Source organism: Rhincodon typus, chromosome 1, assembly GCF_021869965.1.
Source record: "Rhincodon typus isolate 14 chromosome 1, sRhiTyp1.1, whole genome shotgun sequence".
NCBI classification, from domain to species: Eukaryota; Metazoa; Chordata; class Chondrichthyes; order Orectolobiformes; family Rhincodontidae; genus Rhincodon; species Rhincodon typus.
In genome coordinates this window covers 124,903,775-124,925,209 of record NC_063332.1, presented here as the reverse complement: position 1 = coordinate 124,925,209, position 21,435 = coordinate 124,903,775, and the positions used below count along the sequence as shown (strand labels likewise).

At 40.2% G+C, this 21,435-nt stretch overlaps 1 protein-coding gene across 2 annotated transcripts in view; it reads right to left on the bottom strand.

Moving 5' to 3' along the window:
* Positions 1–21,435, bottom strand: part of LOC109912422 (sortilin-related VPS10 domain containing receptor 2) — a 367,773-nt gene that overhangs the window by 81,988 nt on the left and 264,350 nt on the right. For both annotated transcript variants that reach the window (XM_048598214.1, XM_048598220.1), the window contains exons 9-10: positions 8,806–8,908; positions 2,131–2,207 (exon numbers count right to left, since the gene is read on the bottom strand). In XM_048598214.1, the coding sequence (XP_048454171.1) occupies positions 2,131–2,207; positions 8,806–8,908 (180 nt within the window). The remainder of the gene's footprint in view (positions 1–2,130; positions 2,208–8,805; positions 8,909–21,435) is intronic.

Below are 21,435 nucleotides of genomic sequence, written 5' to 3'. Positions count from 1 at the left end.
ACCTTCACTCCTACATAAGGCCTTTAGCCACACATTCAATTGTTTATTTTCCTATTTCTGGCCCCATTAGCACGTGGCCCATGGAGTAATTGTGGGATTACAAGTTTTCAACTTTTTGCTTAAATCCCGAAATTCCCTTTGCAGGACCTCATCTCGCTTCCAGCCTGCGACATTAGTGCTGATACGGACCACACCTCTGGCAGCTTACAGAATATCCCTTTCAGAATATCCTGTTCTGGAGCATCTTCCTTTCTTATTTCAGGTATCTAGCATCTACAGTATTTTATTTTTACTCACCTAACTTAAATTCCTATCTGAGAAAAAGCTGGTGTCAATAAAATTAGGATTAATCCATGTGAAAAAAGTGAATTGCTGGATTGATATGCTTCAAAACAAAATAAATTCTATTTTTTGAACAGATTTGTCAGCCCACCTAGCACCTAGGGTGAAATGGAATTGTTTGATTATTATTGACTTTTACTTGGCCCACTTGTATCATGTTTCCTTCTTCAACTGTATTACCAAACACATGACTTGCTTCGTTAACGTAATTTTTCAACCACCGACCACAAAGTTCCTGAAAGTAATCCAGTTTGATTCATCCTTCAAATTCCCCTCGCTTTGTCCTTTCTATGGTGAAATACTTTGTTTGGAACAGATGGCCTGCCAGAGGTGATGAGCTCACTGCTTAGGGAATTGCAATCATGCAACTAATCTATGACATAGGTCATTAGTTACCCTAATGCGACATAGCCAAACCTTTATAAATTAAGAGCTAATTATGAATTGAAAGGAAAAGCAAACTTTAAGGCTGATGGAACACAATGAGGTGTCCATAAGAGACAGAGAAATTTATGTTAGTTTATCTTCTGACTGCAATGGAACTATATTTATTATTGATAATTGAATATTATTTATAATACAACCTTAAACCATTTCCAAGATGTATGAGAGAACTTCAAGAAAGTAACTTAGAAAGGATCTAACTATTGTTATTTATAATTGAAGTTGTGAATGCAAAATACAAGTTAAATTAGTATTTTCCATTGTCTGTTAATAGCAGCCATTTTATGAATGGTGAATAATAAATCTGAAATAAAAACAGAAAATGCTCAGTAAGTCTGGCAGCATCTACGGAGGGAAAAGCAGTTAACATTTCAAGTTTTGACCTTTTATTTAGAATTGTGAAAAATCAGAAATAAGAAAAGAATAGTGATTTAATTTATCTCTAAAGCTACTTAAAGATTCTTAAATAAAATCTACATTTTGTCTAATCACATAAGGCTGTTCCAAATTCTTTTGTCTTTATTCTTTCCAACTAACTTACAAACACAACAAAAATCTGTCATTTTATCTGATCTCCACATTGGGAAACAGAACTTTTTTTCAAAATTTCCATCCCCGATTCTCTCCAAGATGGGAGGCAAAATACCTGCTTCTGTGAAACACTCAAAAAGGAATTTTAAAACAGGTGGAATTTTTCTTCCAAAATAAGAATGACTCCAAAACCTCATTTCTACTGACCACTAGAGACAAGTAACAAGACAAGAACACAGAGGATATGCAAGTTGATTTTCAAAGTGTGGTACATACTTTCTCTCTGTCCACAGAGTTTCTCTCTTTTTTTCCTGCATTGAGTATAGTAGTTGTTGGATGTGTTAGCAAATTGAAAACAGAGAAGAGTTCTATTCATATGCTATGTGATACAGGGGTATTCATGACTAAACGAATGCCCACCCTTCAAATTAGCTCCCTACAGGCTCCCAAATGCTAATTAGCCTCATCTTTTACACTATACTAATATAGGTGGCAGTGGCTAATGCCTAGGTGGTAGCCTCCTGAGCCACATATACAAGTGATAGCTATTAAAATAAAGACTTCAAGACATGGATAAAGACTTTATGATAAACATACACTGAATGATAAACAAAGATCCAAGAACATTATATATGATGGGAAATGGAGATTTATACATTTCTTTGAAGTTGCATTTTGGTTTAAATGAAGCACTCTTTACAGAGTGAGAATCTACACAAGAGACAAAGTGAGAGTTGCACAACACTTGATACAAAGTAGCCAGTGTATCAACAAATAAGCCACAGCATAAAGTGTTGGGTTCAGTTTACTTGCCTGCCTCCATGTATTGCCACAGTCGGAGGTTATGTACATATCTTCCTTGTACTCAACCAGCTGGGCTCCTAAGTTTCCTAAGAGATGAGAAGTCATTCTTTTACATTATGCAAAGACAACAAAGTTTTGAGCAGATATGAACATATTGCTTACTACAGACATACAAATGGACTGAGGTATTATTTTCATACCCAGTAGCATGAGCACCATGTATTTTAATGAAACCATTGTTAAAGAATATTCATACTTCATTCACCTTCTCAGTAATGAAATTATGAAGTATTTTGATTTTGAGAACTGCTGCTGATGGAGATTGGTTGGATTAGACACCTATTTGACCTCTGGTTAAATCCACCAACAATGATGGAATCAAAGTATAGGCTAATTTTAACTGTGGTGGTGGTAACCCTGACAGTGTGCCAGAAATCCAGGGGAAAGCTGTTTCCACTGTCATTTTAGGGAGTTCTGACACGATTCAAAGGTCATCAGGCCATTCACTGTGTGCTGCGTGCACATCTCAATGATTGTGACAGATAATTTCAAATTAACCTGCTCAGAGATGTTATTACACATATGTGAAGTAGATGGGACTTGAACCCAGGTCTCCTGGCTCAGAGGTAGGAACACTACCATTGCTCCATGACAGCCCAATGATTGTGGCATTCAGCTAAATATGCTGTTCACTGACTATATACTGAGCAAGGAGCCCCAGCCTGCACTTCTTAAAGACAGCCTAACAGGGCACTAAATATTCTTTTTCAACAGCTCCTCTTGAGATTTTCAGTTTTTAGTATTCAGGACTATCTTTTTCACTCTCACTCACACATTTATTAGGTGATGCTGTCCATAGTGACATTATCTCCTGCATGTGTGTTGATGTATAGAGTACAGCCATAGAAGCAGAATAAGAAGAATTCATCAATATACTCAATAATTATTAACTCTCCACTAAGCTTAAAACCACAACACATCAAAGAAAGCATTGATCTCCTAGACACCGCAGTACTTAAATTGGCACAGAATCACAGGCACAAACTTTTTTTTTCCCAGGAGTTTGACACATATGTCTACACACAAGGTCATCACCCTTAGCACAAATTGGTGAGGTCATAGACAATGTGCTTCTATTGTGTATTCACTAAGCTAGAATATTTAAACCAGGCAGTTACTCACATTTGTACTTCATGTCAAAAATCAATTTCAGGTCTAAATTTGAAATGGACACAGTGTTCACTACAATAACACTTACTGCAGTTTTCTTCATACAAAAACTCCTGAATATATAAGCTGTCAGCTCAAGATTCATATTCGAGTACATAATTATTTCAATGCTTTCAAGATTTTCCTTGTCCCCAGTTGACTGATTGTTCCTTCACTAACGGATTTGAAACTGTTCTCTCTTCTTTTCAATCTCTTCTCTCTTACCTCATGCTGTATCTCTGCCTTCCCCTGGCTTATAGTCTCCCTTTCTCCACCATTCCAATGCAGCTACCCTGCCTCCCCCATCCCTATTGCACACTTCCACTAGCCTGCAACATACCTTCTTGCTATTCTCTCAACCCCCAGGCCCCTTTCAATGTCCCAGTCTCTTCCACCCACCCCTTTGCACCCTCCATGTCTACCCCTCATTGAACTGCTGCTTCCCATTTCCACATTTTCACTCTTCCCAAGCTCCGGGAAACCTTATCTCCCACACCCACTCTGTAGCCCACCTTCCTTGCAGCTCTACCTTCTTCACCCCCACCAACCTGCACCGGGCAAGCAGCCAATTTGCCAAAAAAAAGCATCTCCAGGTGCCCTCTCTTGGTCTCAGCAAAAAAAGGGGTGGCTTTCACAGTCAGGCCTGCTCTCCCCATTTGGCCCCTGCTTTCAGACCTCGCTATCAATCCCCTGCCCCCTCCTGAGCCTTGGTCCTGGGCTCTCGTGCTATTTCTGGACCCTGGCTCTAGGCAGACACCCCTGGCAATTCCCTCACTGCCAACACTTATTTACCTAGCTGTCTACTACTCCTCCAATCACCAGTTATGTCTCTCCCTCTCATGAATCTATCAGCAGTTCAAAAAGGCAGCTTACCACCACCTTCTCAAGGGTAATAAGATGATGGGAATAAGAACTGGCCCGACCAGAGACACATACATCCCATGAATTGGCGGGAGGTAGAGATTACAATCATGGCACAGAAGAGAACCAGCCTGTGATTGGAGGAAGAGCTCCTGACCACTTCCTTCCCTTCTGTTTACTGGGTGAGGGGGGCACTTTGCTCTGATTGACTTACCTGTGTATGAATTTCCCAGGGCATTATGGGACATTTGGGGCAAATGTGCCCACTGTTCCCATGCATTTTCCATGCTATAGCCTGCCCATCATAAAAACAAAGTACATTAAGAATGTAGCAGCTGGTGAAACTGTCTCTAGATCACTAGTGTAGCAATAGTCATAGAGTAAGATCTTCCAGGTTCTTTTTCTTTTATTATTATTTCACAGTATGAGGGCATTGCTGGCTGGGCCCATTTATTGCCCAGCTGTAGTCATCCTTGAGAAGCTGGGTGGTAAGACACTTCCTTGAACTGCTGCAGTACTTGAGGAGTAGAGACTCTCACAGAGCTCTGTTGCAGTGTGGAGGCTTTAGTCCAGAACATAGGAAGGAGGCGTCCCTCTGCGCACTCACTGTGAAGGACAAGTTAGTAATTAATCATGGAAGCCAATACAGAGACCGTGAACCAGAGGATCTGCAGCAGTGCCAGGAGAAGTCAAAACCTCACTTGGGTTTTCAAGGTTATCTCCTACCCAGCACACTATCATTCTCTCATGTATCAAATATTCAGCACTCCCCCAGCAGGAATCAGGATGCATGCCTAACATTCATATCATCCAACAGAATAAAACAAAGAACTACAGGTACTGGAAATCTGAAACACACAAAAACAGAAATAACTGGAGGCACTCAGCAGGCCTGGCAGCATTTGTTGAGAGAAAACAGAGTTAATGTTTTGAATCCAGTGACAATGTCAACGTCACTAACATATATCACAAAAGAGATCTGGACAAGACCACTGTACGTGTTTCCCAAATCTGAACAATAATCATTTATCACCATTCTCTGTTTTCTGTCTCTTAGCCAATTTTGTGTTCATGCTGCCATTTTCCCTTCTATGGGAAATTTGCTAACAGGTCTATCGTTTTACAGTTCTACAAAAACCTTGTAAACAATGTTATTATTGTCAACTGAGATCACAACAATGAAAAAGTCAGATCCCAGATGGAAGCCTGGCTTTGGATATCTTAAGTTTTATTTTTCTTTTTGTTCACACTGGATGTCAGTCACTGAACATAATCACAAGAGGCTGCCAATGTACTTTTAACAAAAGGATATAAATGTATATTACAAAATAAAAGTACCAATTATATTTCACTATACAGAAACAATCGGACCAATCTCATTACAAGTGTCAGAAGGAAAGGCTCATCCTTCTTACCCAGCAGTAAATCTCAGTGACAGTCAGCCCAGTCTCCACATCAAATGGAACAATCGTCATCAGTTTGCTTTTGACAAATCATTGTGTATTCGATAGATTCTATTTTCTTAATAACACAGGAACAGGAGTAGGCTAATCAGCCCATCTAGCCTGACCCACCATTGAATGATCATGCCTGATTGAACACTTTAATGCCTTTTGCCCACCCCATCACCATAACCCTCTATGCTATTGGCAATCAAAAATCTATCAGTATGTTCCTCATACTGTGAAGCTGAACAAAGCAAGAAAGCCCGCAGTGGCATGAGAAGATGCCAGACAAAATGTCACATTTCCTTCACAAAGGGAACACTATGGTCCTCTGACAAGGTCCATTTCATGATTTTATCAGCACTTCTTAAGAAAAGAGAAACACATGTGACTATAGTATGATAATCCTGGACAAATATGGTATTGCTGGAGTCATGAACAAAGTGAAAAACAATTTTCATACATATATGTAGTTAGCAAATGTTTTAAAAGACATTATATAGTCTAACAAAGATGGCTATTATAATCATGTGACTGAACTTATAATAAGACATAAGATGCAGGAGCATAAGTAGGTCAGTTGGCCCATCAAGTCTGCTCTGCCATTCAATGAGACCATGGCTAATTGATAATCGTTAACTCCACTTCTTTGCCTTTTCCCCACAATCCTTGATTTTCTTACTGATCAAAAGTTTGTCAATCTCAGCTATCAATATACTTATCAAACCAGCCTCTCCAGCCCTCTGTGTTAAAGAATTTCACATTTGCATTTCTTTCTCTGAGAGAAGAAATTTCTCCTCAGCTCTGTCTTAAATGGTTAACCTCTTACTCTGAGATTATGCCCTCTGGTCCTAGAGTATCCCACATGGGGACATGACCTTTCTGCATCTACCCTAACAAGTCCCCCAAAGAATTTTATATATTTCAAGAAGGTGTCATCTCATTATCCTAGACTCCAATGAGCACAAGCTTAACCTAATTAATCTTACCTCATAAAAAACTCCCTACATACCCAGCACCAACCTAGTTCTGCCTCCAATGCCAGTATATCTTTCCCTAAATAAGGGAACCAAAACTGGTCACAGTATTCCAGGTGTGATCCGACTAGTACCTTGAATAGTTATAGCAAGACTTCCCTACATTTCACATTTCATTGCTTTGAAATAAAGACTAACATTTCAAATCTCTCTTTACTTCAGCTACCTGCAGATTTTCTCATTTAAATAATATTCAGCCCCTCTATTCTTCTTGTTAAAGTGTGTAACCTCACATTTTCCTATGTATAACCTCACATTTTCCTACATTCTATTCCATCTGCTAAGTTTTTGCTCATTCAATAAATCTGCCTATATCCACCTGTAGACTCATTATGTCAACCTCACTGCTTCCTTTCTCACATATTTTTGTGTCATCTGCAAACTTGATGATAGTACATACATTCACTTTCCTCATCCAAGTCAGTAATACATATTGTAAATATTTGTGTTCCTAGTACTGATCCCTGTGGCACTCCACTAGTTACAGGTTGCCATCCTGAAAATGTCCTCCTTTTTCCATTCCTCAATCTTATAATGTTTAGCCAATTCTCTATTTATTTTAATACACTGTTCCAACCACCATGGGCTCTTAACTTCTTAAGTAGCCCAACATGCCATAACTTAAATGCCTTTTGGAAATCCAATGTATTGTATCTACTGGTTTTCCTTTATCTGTCCTGCGTGTTACCTCCTCAAAGAGTTCTAATAAATTTGTCATAAATTTATGAAGTCATGCAAACTCTGTTTGATTATATTTCTAAATGTTCTGCTATTAAATCCTTTATAATAGACTCTAACATTTTCAAGCAATAATCTTCCAGAAACTTCTCAGAAGTCATGTTAGCCAGACAATCATCATTCTCTGTACCTCTCATGGGTCTGGAAAGCTAACTAATATGCAATAACCTGTCACAGAGAAAAGTATCACCAAGAAAAGAAACAAACTTGCTACAATATAATCATAAGTTACACCATCCTACAGGAAGACGTGTGAATGACTTTCTGTTTAACCCCTGAAATGGGCCATAGACAGTTGGTCGTCTACAATACAACTCTTTGCCTTGATGTTAATTGCCTCTCAACCTCTAGAAGGCTTGATCACATGACTCCCACAATACAGAGTCCAACTGCCTTTTAGCCATACGATTTTGAACCAGTGTGAGTATCAATAAAAGATGATAAGGTAAAAACAGGAGAAGGTAAAACACAGACTTCCAAGTTTAGGCAATTCCCACCATATCTTTGGTACATTATCCCACATTTCTCTCACTCTCTCCCACACAGTCATCTACAAAAACATTACACAGAGAGTCATAGAGTTGTACAGCATGGAAACAGATCTTTCAGTCCAACTCATCCATGTTGACCAGGTATCCTAAATTAATCTAGACCCATTTGCCAGCTTTTGGCCCATATCCCTCTAAACCCTTCCTATTCATATACCCACCCAGATGCCTTTTAAATGTTGTAATTGTACCAGCTTCCACCAACTCCTCTGGTAGCTCATTCCATACATGCACCACCCTCTGTATGAAAATATTGCCCTTTAGGTCCCTTTTATATCTTTCCACTCTGACCTTAAACCTAGGCCCTCTAGTTTTGGACTCTGCTACCCTTGGGAAAAGACATTGGCTATTCACCTTATTCATGCCCATCCTGATTTTATAAACCACTATAAGATCACTCCTCAGCCCCCGACGCTCCAGGGAAAATAGCCCCATGCAATTCAGCCTCTCCCTATCGCTCAAACCGTCCAACTGTGGCAACATCCTTGTAAATCTTTTCCGAACCCTTTCAAATTTCATAACATCCTTTCTACAGCAGGGAGACCAGAATTGGATGCATTATTCAGAATTGGCTGAACCAATGTACTGTACAGCTACAACATAACCTCCCAACTCCTACAGTCAATGCACTGACCAATAAAGGAAAGCATACCAATCGCCTTCTTCACTGTCCTGACAGTACTGTATTAGACACTTCCTGATTGAATGTTAAATGAATGAGTAAACATTTCCTTCAAGTTTTTAAACCCATCCTAAAAAATCATCCAGAAGAAAAAGCTCTGTGTTAAGCAAAGTGATTAGACCTTTCATTAAATATAGCTTATCTAAATAAATAATTAGTTTTACCTGCTCCCATTATAAGTCCTGGTGCTGAATCTTTGGTGTGAACAGTGCCTGATACATATGGGTTGTCAGCCCAACGAAGGTGCAGATGAACAGAGCATTCAGGCTACAGAAAAGACAAGCAATAAATTCATATTTCAGGATTAACTGATGATGTGCATTTCATTCATTACTCTGTATGAAACACATTCCTTTATCTGTATAGCTAAAGTTTCTAAGATTGTTTCCAAATGCTACATAAACAAATAATTAATACCATTTGGGATGACTTAACAAATTAGGTTTTCTCATTTAGGCTAGCAATTTCCAGCATATTTTACTGCATTCAATTTTGGGTAATGCAACTCAGGAAAGATACACAGGCCTTGGAGGGTTTCAGCGCAGATTCACTAGAATGAAACCAAGCAAAGTATCTGTGAGGGTCAGTCAACATCCATGGAGAGAGAACAAGCTGTCATCTAGACTTGAAACGTTAGCTTGCTCTCTCCCCATGGATGCTGTCTGACCTGCTGTGATCTCAAGTTTTCAGTACAGATTCCAGCATCTGCAGTAATTTGCTCTTACAAAGTACTTACGAGGTCAAGTGCAAAAATCTGTAATGTATCACCAGACACAGTAGATTGTGGGTGATCTAATCAAGGTGTAGATTTAGTGATGCAAGTTAAATAAGAAACAGCTTTAACAAACAAAAGACCCAGCTATGGACTATTACCCATTCGGAGTACAGCGAGAGGAGTTCACCCCTAATTTTAGAAAGTTATTCTGAGACAACCGCAATACAAATAAAAACTGCACACAGCAATGCACACAATGCACTATCAAATTACAAAATCAAAATCATTTTGTATTGCAAAACAACCAAATGATGTGCTGTTTCTGAGAACTGCAACACAGTACGTAAAGTTTCTCATTGCTGACACTCAGTCACATAGTATAATATGTAGTATGGTGCCAAATGCGTGAACTAGGTGCATGTCCTTGTAGTAAAGTCATAAAGTCATAGTCATACAACACAGAAAGAGACCCTTCAGTCCAAACCATCCATGCTGAACAAAATCCCAAACTAAACTAGTCACATCTGCCTGCTCCTGCCCCATATCTCTCCAAATCTTTCCTATTCACATATCTATCCAAACGTCATTTAATTGTTGTAATTGTATTCACATCCACACTTCCTCAGGAAGTTTATTCCACATGCAAACCACCCTCTGTGTAAAAACCTTGCCCCTCACGTCTTTTTTAAATCTCACTCCTTTCACCTTAAAAATATCCTAAAACTTAGTCTTGAAATCCCCCATCCTAGGGGAAAGACAATTACCCTAAACTGTATCTATACCTCTCATTATTTTATAAACTTCTATTACGTTGCCTCCTCCTATGCTCGAGTGTAAAAAGTCCCAGCCTATCCAGCCTTTCTTTATAATTCAAACCTTCCATACCCATCAACATCCTGGTTAATCTCTTCTGAACCCTCTCCAGCTTGATAATATCCTTCCTATAACTGGGCAACCAGAACTGGACACAGTACTGCAGAAGAGGTCTCACCAATGTCCTGTACAAACTCAACATGACTTCCCAACTCCTATACTCAAGGACTGAACAATAGGCAAGTGTGCCAAACACCATTTTAACCATCCTATCTATTTGGGACACAACCTTCAAAGAATTATGTACCTACATCCCTAGGTCCCTCTGTTCTACAATATTTCCCAAAACCCCACCATTAATTGTATGATCCCTACCCTTGTTTGTTGTACCTAAAAGCAATACTTTGCATTTATCCACATTGAACTCCATCTGTCATTTTTCAGTCCATTAAGCCATTTGATCAAGATCCTTATGTAATCTTAGAAAACATTCTTCACTATCTACAATGCCACCAATTTTGGTGTCATCCACAAACGTACTAATCATGCCTTCTATATTCTCACCCAAATCGTTTATGTAAATGACAAACAAAAGAAGACCAAGAACCAATCCCTGTGGAATACCACTGGTCACAGGCCTCCAGTCCAAAAAACAACCCTCCACCATTATTCTCTGTCTCCTGCCATTAAGCCAATTATGTATCCAATTGGCAAGCTCACCCTAACTTTACTAATTAGTCTACCATGCGGATCGCTATCAAAGGCTTTACTAAAAACCAAATAAACAACGTCTACTGCTCTGCCATCATCAATCTTTTTGGTAATTTCCTCAAAAGACTCAATCAAGTTTGTGAGACATAACTTTCCTCGCACAAAACCATGCTGACTACCCCTAATCAATTTTTGCCTCTCTAAATGTCCATAAATCCTATCTTTTATAATCACCTCCAAAAATTTACCCACAACCAAAGTCAGACTCACAGGCTCATAGATCCCCGGTTTCTCCTTACAACCTTTCTTAAACAAAGGTATGACATTAACCACCCTCCTGTCATCAGGCACCTCACCTGTAGTTATAGATGATGCAAATCTTGTATTTAATTTTCTGTGATTACCAGATGGTGCCAAATACGTGAACAAGATGCATTGCCCTTATAGTAAAGTTTTTCATTTCCTGTGGTTACCACAAAGGTAGTCCAAATATGTACATACATTTTAACGAAAAAATCCTTAATTGAAATTATTAACACCAAATTTGTATGTTATCCATATGGATACAACTGGGGTGCTAAAGAAAACTGCATTGATTGTAGAATATTCTGTTTCTGAGAACTGGTTAAATTTTCCATATTATCCATATTAGCAAACTCATCAGATTAACAGAGGATATGATGAGTGGAGTTTGATGGTGGAATTTGAATTCAATTTTAAAAATCTGGAACTAAAAGCCTAATGATGACCATGAAACCATTGCTCATTGTTGAAAAAACTCATCTGGTTCCCTAATATACTTCCTTTAGGTATGGAAACTGCCATCTTTACCCAGCTTTGACCTTTATGTGACTCCAACCCACAGTAATGTGAATGACTCTTAACTGCCCTCTGAAATGGTCTGGGAAGAGGTCCAGTACAAGGAAGTCTCAAAAAGGGAATGAAACCAGGCGGATCACCTGGCAGCAATGTAGACACCTGAAACGTGAACGGTAAACACAGCCTTGTCGACCCTGCAAAGTCCTCCTCACTAACATCTGGGGGCTAGTGCCAAAATTGAGAGAGCTGTCTCACAGACCAGTCAAGCAAAAGCTTGACACAGTCACTGATGGAATCATTAATTACAGACTATATCTTAGACACCACTATCACCATCCCTGGGTATGTCCCATCTCACCGGCAGGGCAGACCAAGCACATGTGGTGGTACTGTGGTATATTTGAGGGAGCTGCCCTGGGAGTCCCAACATTGACTCAGGACCCTGTGAAGTCTTATGGCATCAGGTCAAACATGGACATGGAAACTTCCTTCTGATTACTACATACTGTCCTCCCTCAGCTGATGAATCAGTACTCCTCCATGAGCAACACTTGGAGGAAGCACTAGAGGTGGCAAGAGTGCAGAAAGTGGGGTATTTCAATGTCCACCACCAAGAATGGCTCAACAGCAGCACTACTGATCGAGCTGGTCGGGATCTATAGGGCATAGCTGCTGGACTGTGTATGCACCAGGTGGTGAGGGAACCAACAAAACGAAAAACATACTTGACCTTACTTACCATACCTACCAAACCGTCGGCTGCAGAGTAATCTGTCTATGACGATATCAGTAAGAGTGACCACTGCACAATCCTTGCTGACATGGAGTCCCACGTTCACACCTTCACATTGAGAATGACTTTCATTGTGTTTTGTGGCACTATTACTGTGCTAAATGGGGCAGACTGCTGTCAAGTCAACTGTGATCAACCCTGGTTCAATGGAAAGTGCAAGACAGCATGCCAGCAGCAGCACCAGGCATACCTGAAAATGGGGTGTGAGTATGGTGAAGCTACCAAATGTGTGCCAAGTGGCATAAGTAGCAAGTGATGGCTTAAGTATAAATAAAAGCAATATAAGGCTATGAAGACAAAGTTATCTAAAGTAGGCTGGGAAAACAAACTATAACATAGAGTGGTTAAAAGTAGAAACAGATATTTACGGAATTATTTCAAACTGCCAACAAGGATATATTCCATTAACAAAGAAAAGATGCAGCATCCATGACTAACTAAGAAAGTTAAGGGTAGTATCAAATGAAAACAAGAAAAATACTAGGAAATTTGGTGATAATTCAGAAGACTGGACACAATTTAGAAATCAGCAAAGAATGACTGAAAAAGTGTCAATGAATAGTATGAAAGAAATCTAGATTAAAAATAGACAGTAAGAGTTTCTATAATTAAATGAAAAGGAAGAGAGTAGCTAAAGTGTGCAGTGGTGCTTTAGCATTTGAAAATAGGGAATTAATAATGGAAAACAAGGAAATGGCAGAAGTGTTGAACAAGTATTTTGCCAAATGTCATTAATCCATTATGAAAGATGTGATTTTTGAGTTTTATGATCATGCAATCAAATATCGAGTAACAGGAACTGTAGCAGCAAGTGGAGCTAATATGTGTGGCTACTAGAGCCAGGAGTCAGATTACAGTGTGCCCCAGATTGAGAGTTTTACAGTGGGGAGGGGGAAGAGCCAATTTTTGAGATTGGCAGATGCTGTGAAGAGCAGTCACATTATTCAGGTGAAAAGTTGTGAGTTTGCAACCTCAGTTTGCAATAAAATCACAAAAAACATCAGTTATAATTTCCTCCTGCCTTTCCAGAACTCACAAATGTCCAAGGTACAAACAAAAGGGTAAGCCATTGGTCCATACATCTGCTGTCCCCACCATGACTGCTACTTCTCTCTATGGTTGGGGAATGATGTCAAGGGTCTGTTTCTAAACATTGTCCATTAGGACTGCATTCCTCAGTTCCTTATTGATGAAATTCCTCTACACTCCAAAACTCTGCTTTCATACCCACTTCAATGGTTAGATGGTGCTGAATTGAAAGATCTTAATAATCTCAGTCATTATTTTAATATTTCTGAACACAGTACACCATGTTACTATATTTAGTGATACTAATCACTCCTCTGTTTAATATAATGATCAGAGGCTTTACAGTTTCTCCTTGTCCCTTTCACCTTGGGGAACAATTTATTTCAGAAAGAGTTATTGCTGATTCTTTAAATCCATGAAACATAGGAAGCATATGGTTGAATTAGAAAGGGCACATAAAAAATTTACAGATATTGCCAGGACTGGAGGGGTGACCTTATAGACGTTTATATAATCTTGAGGGGCATCGATAAGTTGAATACCCAAAATCTTTTTGCAAGGGTAGGGAAGTCCAAAACTAGAGGGTACAGGTTCAAGGTGAGAGGGGTAAGTTTTAAAAGGGACCTCAGGGGCAACTTCTTCACACAGAGGGTGGTGCATGTATGAAATGAGCTCATTTAAAAGACATTTGGACAGTGACATGAATGGGGTAACGGATATGTGCCAAGTGCAGGCAATTGGGACTAGTTCAGTTTAGGATACCTGGTCAGTATGGACAAGTTGGACTGAAGGGTCTGCTTCCGTGTGTTTTGACTCTAAGACTCAATGTTCTTCTGCTCACTACTTCAGAAATCCTATATTATAGATTTAATTTCATAATCAGTGTTATAACTGATGGGAAGGGGTGTCAGTGATGACTAATCTTTTTGAAAAGGAGTCCTTCAACCAAAAACATTTGTGAACCACTGCGCTATCACTCAATTCACAAACAGGAATCCACTGATACCTGTGGGGCTACAGAAACATCAAAGGAAATCTGTGAATAATTTCTCCAGCAGGAAAGAGAAAGACAGTAAAAAGAACACAAAGGGTAAAAAAAAAGAAAGAAAATGAAGAAACTGCCCACCTGCTGCATATTCCTGCAAAAATGCCATCCCCTATTCTCAATTCCTTCGCCTCCACTGCATCTGCTCCCAGGATGAGGCATTCCACTCCCGTACATCTCAGATGTCCTCATTTTTCAAAGACCGTAACTTCCCCCCCTCAGTGGTCGAGAACGCCCTCGACCGTGTCTCCCGCATTTCCCGCAACTCATCCCTTACACCCCCTCCCCGCAATAACAACCAAAACAGAATCCCCCTCGTCCTCATGTACCACCCCACCAACCTCCGGATCCAATGCATCATCCTCTCACACTTCCGCCATCTGCAATCCGACCCCACCACCAAAGACATTTTTCCCTCCCCACCCTTATCTGCTTTCTGGAGGGACCACTCTCTCCGGGACTCCCTTGTCTGCTCCACACTCCCCTCCAGCCCCACCACACCCGGCACTTTTCCTTGCAACCTCAGGAAGTGCTACACCTGCCCCTACACCTCCCCCCTCACGCCCATCCTGGGCCCCAAGAAGACTTTCCACAGCAAGCAGATGTTCACCTGCACATCTGCTAATGTGGTACTGCATCCGCTGTTCCTGTTGTGGCCTCCTCTACATCGGGGAAACCAAGCGGAGGCTTGGGGACCGCTTTGCGGAACACCTACGCTTGGTTTGCACTAAACAACTGCACCTCCCAGTCACGAACCATTTCAACTCTCCCTCCCATTCCTCAGACTACATGTCCATCCTGGGCCTCCTGCAGTGCCACAACGATGCCACCCGAAGGTTGCAGGAACAGCAACTCATATTCCGCTTGGGAACCCTGCAGCCCAATGGTATCAATGTGGACTTCACAAGCTTCAAAATCTCCCCTCCCCCTACTGCATTCCAAAACCAGTCCAGCTCGTCCCCGCCTCCCTAACCTGTCCTTCCTCCCACCTATCCCCTCTTCCCACCTCAAGCCCCACCCCCATCTCCTACCTACTAACCTCATCCCGCCCCCTTGACCTGTCTGTCCTCCCGGGACTGACCTATCCCCTCCCTACCTCCCCACCTATACTCACCTCTACAGGCTCCATCCCCGCCTCTTTGACCTGTCTGTCTCCTCTCCTCTATCCATCTTCTATCCACCTCCCCCTCTCTCCCTATTTATTTCAGAACCCCCTTCCCCTCCCCCATTTCTGAAGAAGGGTCTAGGCCCGAAACGTCAGCCTTCCTGTTACTCTGATGCTGCTTGGCCTGCTGTGTTCATCCAGCTCTGCATCTTGTTACCTCAGATTCTCCAGCATCTGCAGTTCCTGCTATCTCTGAAACAGTTAATTATACTCAGTTTCAGGAAGCGCTTGGCTACAGAACTGCTAATCAAATTACTGTATCCCCCAGATACTTGCTTCACTCAACAGCACCACAAAGAAATCGTAGATTGGCAAAAAAAAACCTTCTATTGTTTGAGACAGAATGAATAATTCAGAGTGGGTAAGATTTTTAACAAGTCGATACAGTGTGGAGCTGGAGGAACACAGCAGGACTCTGACTCCAGCATCTGCAGTTCTTGCTATCTCCAAGTTTTTAACAACACTCTTACAAAGTGAAATAGTATTTGTAAAGAGCTCTGACCTGTTAGAGATTAACCAAGCCACTAATGAAGTTTATAAATCAACTATCAATCTTTGTTTAATGATTTTAATGACAAATCTCTTGAATTAGGAACATAAGGACAAGAGTAAGCTATTTGGTCCTTTGAGCCTGCTTCCACCAATCAGTAAAATCATGGCTGATCTAGTTGTAGCCTCAGCCACATTGTCCTGCCTGCATGCCATAGCCCTTGAGTGCCTCATCTATCAAATATCAATTTAACTCAGTCCCAAATAAATTTAAAGGCCTATTTCCACTACCTTCTGGGGAAGAGAATCCCCACTCCAGCGGAGTTTTGAGGGAAAGTTTGTTTCCTGATTAATGAGACAATGGCTTAACTGGATTCTAATTTGTCTGACCAGAAAAGAAACCTGAGGCAATAAAGGGCAACCTGGTTCATACCCAGCCTGACCTTTCTTCCAACCTACGATAACAAAATATACCAAGAGAATAAATCAGGCAGCCGAACCTGTGTCATCCATTTCCCATCCATTAGGGTCAGAGGGTGGAATTTTCCAGCTTTTAGTTAAAGCGTGAGGAGGAAAGAGGGGGCATCATTAAAACGAGACGCATCCACCACCTCAAGTGAGAAAGTCCACCAGAATAAGTGTCTATCAGGCACTTAAGTAGTCACCAGGGGCTTCTCAATGGATCAATTCCTGGGACAGCGATGACACACACTAGCCAAGGAGCAGAGCCACTTCAGAGGCTGCTGGCTGCACAGCAATCCCACAGTCTGGAAGCAGCAGGAAGGTGAGTAACTCTCACTTAGGTTGGGGGAGGAGGGGGTGGCTGGAATATGTGATGAGGGGAGGCTGAACCAAAAGGACAGGGGTCAGCCTTTCAGCAGAAACCCCTAGTTCTGAAGAAGAGTCACTCCGGAATCTGAAATATTAACTCTTGTTTCTCTTTCCAAAGACACTACTAGACTTGTTGAGTTTCTCCTGCATTTTCAGTATTTGTTTCAGATTTTCAAAGTCCGCAACATTTTGCCTTTATTTGAGAGACCAATTCAAACCTGTGTAGGAACACCTGCAATCAGTTAATGGAAAAAAGTCTAAAATAAGCCAGAAACCCTGTCACCAACTATAGAAATAAAGCACCTTTACAAGTGGGCTCATTTTGGTTTTGTGTGCATCAAGCTGTGGCAAAACAGAAATGGAGAATTACTAAATGCTTTCACTTTGAACTCAGTGGCAACCTCAAGCTGTTTTGTGACCAGGTGAAGCATGAATCAGGCATAATTCAGAGGGTTTTCAGTGTCACCCTTGGCAACAGGACTAAATCTTTAACTTAGATCCTATTGCACTGGGGGACTCTTTCGTCTCATATACTGTACAAGTCCAATTTCAAATAACCCCAAAAATTAAAGGAAAATACAAAAACGTTATTTGTCTCTTTTTGAAATATTGGCATTGTGAAATTTAAAATAATTTATGACAAAATTTGTGGTTCTTTGGCCAGAAAGTTCAATTTAAAACAAATACAAGAATAGTAATAAATTTAAGAACATATATTATTGATGAATAAAGCACTTCACAAGCGTAATTATACCTTCAACATATCAGATTTCAAAATAAGTTCCGGCATCTAATATCAATAAATTTGCCACTCCTCATTAATTATTAATTATGCTTAATACCCATAGATTCTAGCTTTACTCAAAACATTTGGAGCTTCAAATTGGTCCTAAATTTTCTAAAAAAAACAAAATAAAGCACAAATAGCAGGATAAAAAAAAAACCTCACTGCTTCAATGGAAAGGCAAATACAGCAGGATGCATAACTTTAAACAATTTGCTATTGTCTGTTTTGCAATTCTGCAACATTTTACCTCCCGGTTACAATTATACTTTCATGTAGCTCAAGTGGAAGAAGATTATGCAATGCCCATAGATAAATGGACTACTAACCACATGTGACGAGAAGCAACTTGGCCTGCTTTTGCCTGCTTTGTTCAAAAAGCATTAAGTGATTGTGATTATTTACAGAAAGCTATGACCATACCTTGTGGAAGGCTGCCTTTGCCTCCAAGAAGATCCATAAGAAAATATTATTACATGGGTACTGTAGGATAGACTAACCCTGCTATATTTTATGGTCTGATTTTTATTTCATATGCATTGTAAGCAGCATGGTAACCTTGATCAAATCTCCAACAAGAAATCTGCCAAACATGGAGCAGATAGAATATCCAGCGATTGACAGCTCTTCAGGAGCTGTGGCCAACGTGAAAAGGAGAGATAAATTGTGTTAACTTGGGTGAATAATTTATGATCTGCCTATGATCTGCCTAATATTGAGTGGAGCAAAAGAAGTGCTTTCCAAAACAAATTCTACAGCAGAAATAGAAATCTTTGGGAAATTGAGTGATTGTGCAGTACGAAAACTGGATTCTTTACAGCCCAATGTGTCCTTGAAGTTGTTTCCAGCAATTCAAAGTCTTGGAAATGGAGGTGTTGCTGAATGACATAGGAGTGGGAAGGGTAGCTCTGTTTGGCACCCAACAGCAAACACATGCAAAAAGATAAAATTTACAAGAATAGACAACGGAAGTGTTTAAAGTCTCTCCCTCAAGGCAGAAACAAAGCTGGGGTAATGAATGTGGATACACTCAACATGTTCCTGCCTGGGATTTAAATTTGAGAATGGGGTCCCTGCCCTGTGTACCTGGGTGTAGTTGTGTAACATAATGGAAAGCATTAAGAAAGCTGTCATTATGGTTGGTACAATGTGCTTTCCATGAATCTGTTACACACTTATCAGTGATATCTGTGGCACATCCAAAGACAACCTTCATTGCTGATTACACATGTACATTCTCCAGTGGGAGACAAATTCACCTGAAACCCTTGACATTTATACATTATGTAGATTAATTTCCATCGTCAACAGCTAATTACTGCAATACAACAGAACTGAAAGATGTAACATACAGGATCAATAAAGGGCAACCAGTGGGTGTAATGTATTAGATTCTAAAAAGATAAAAGATTCATAATAAAAGATAAGTTATTGTGTTTATGATAAGAATAATATATTAGCATGGATAGACATTAATGAAAAGGAAACAGAGTTGTGATAAGTGGGCCATTTTCAGATTGGCAAACTAAAACTAATGTAGAAACACACAGTTCAGTATCAAGACCTCAACTATTTGCAATCTATTTTAATGACTTGGAAGAGGAACAAAGTATATTGTGGACAAATTTGCTAATGATAAAAAGTGTAGAAAAGCAAGTTGTGACAAAGATGCAAGAAGCGTTCAACATGATAGGTTAACGAGTGGGGAACGCAGATGAAGTATGATGTGAAAAAATGTAAAGTTGTCACGTTGGGAGGATGAATTGCAAAACAGAATATTATTTAAATAAAAAACAAGCTGTAGGATGCTGTGGGACACAGGGAACTAGGGTTCACACACGTTAATAACAAAAAACTGGCATGCAAGTAAAGCAAGTGATTAGGAAGGAAAGAAGGATTGGCGTTTACAGAAATCTTGCCAGAACTAATCCGATTCTTTTTAGCATGTCTCGACTGAAATTTGCATCTGTCTCTAACCATACTCTTGGGTAGTGCATTCCAGATCCTAATCACTCACTTTTTAATATTTTTCTCACATTGCCATTGCTTCTTTTGCTAAATATCTTAAATCTGTGTCCTTTGTTTCTTGAAACTTCCACCGATGGAAACATTTTGTTTCTTGATCTACTCTATTATGACTTCTCTTATTTTAAAGACACCAATCAGGTCTCTTCTTAACCTTCTCTTCTCCAAGAAAAACAGATCAAACCGTTGTTTTATTAAGAAAGATTGAGCAGGTTTGGCCTACATGCATCAGAATTTAGAAGAATTAGAGATGAATTTATTGTAACATACAAGATTCGTGTATGGGGCTCAATGGTGTAGATGCTGAGAAGGTGTTGCCCCTCATGGGAAGAAATCTGGAAATGGGGCCACAGCTCCAAAATACACAGTTTCCCATTTAAAATAGAGATGAGATAGAAGCTCTTCTCTCACAGCTTCATTAATCTTTGGAATTCTTTATCCCACAAAGCAGTGGGTGTTGGGTATTGAATATATTCAAGGCTGAGACATATGAAGGAGCCAATGGGTTATGGCAGGCATGCAGGTAAGTGGAGTTAAGGCCTCAATCAGACCAGCCATGATCTTATTGAATGACAAAGCAGCTCAAGGGACGAAATGCCTTCCTTCTGTTTCTACTTCTTCTGTTCAGAACTGCATGCTAAGCTACAGGATAGGCACTTGTCTGTCATTCTATTCCCTAAACCATTGTACTTTTAATTTAAAACATCTCAAGACCTTTTTTTTTGCTGCATACTTAAATAAAATCAAATACAAATGGAAGAACTTCAGAAAGTACAAATCTTTGACTTGCTTGGATGATGCAAGGCAGGAAATCTAACCAGTGAGAGTATCAATAAAACATAAGGTAAAAACAGGAGAAGGTAAAACACAGACCTCCAAGGTTAAGCAATTCCTACTACATCTTTGGTACATTATCCCACATTTCTCTCACTCTCTCCCACACAGGCATCTACGAAAACCTTACGCAGAGAGTCATAGAACTGTACAGCATGGAAACAGATCTTTCAGTCCAACTCATCCATGTTGACCAGGTATCCTAAATTAATCTAGTCCCATTTGCCAGCTTTTGGCCCATATCCCTCTAAACTCTTCCTATTCATGTACCCATCCAGATGCCTTTTAAATGTTGTATTGTACCGGCCTCCACAACCTCCTCCAGCAGCTCATTCCACACACACACCATCCTCTGTGAGATAATGTTGCCCCTTAGGTCTCTTTTAAATCTTTCCCCTCTCACCTTAAACCTATACTGTCTCATTTCCGCTACCCTGGGGAAAAGACCTCGACTATTCACCCTATCCATGCCCCTTGAGATTTTATAAACTTCTATAAAGGTCACCCCTCATCCTTCCTATAGGAGGAAGACCCAAAATGAATGCAATATTCCAAAAGTGGCCTCACATAATGGAATCAGAGATAGTAGGAACTGCAGATGCTGGAGAATCCGAGACAACAAGGTGCAGGGCTGGATGAACACAGCAGGCCAAGCAGCATCATAGGAGCAGAGAGGCTGACGTTTCGGGCCTAGACCCTTCTGATGAAACGTCAGCCTCTCTGCTCCTATGATGCTGCTTG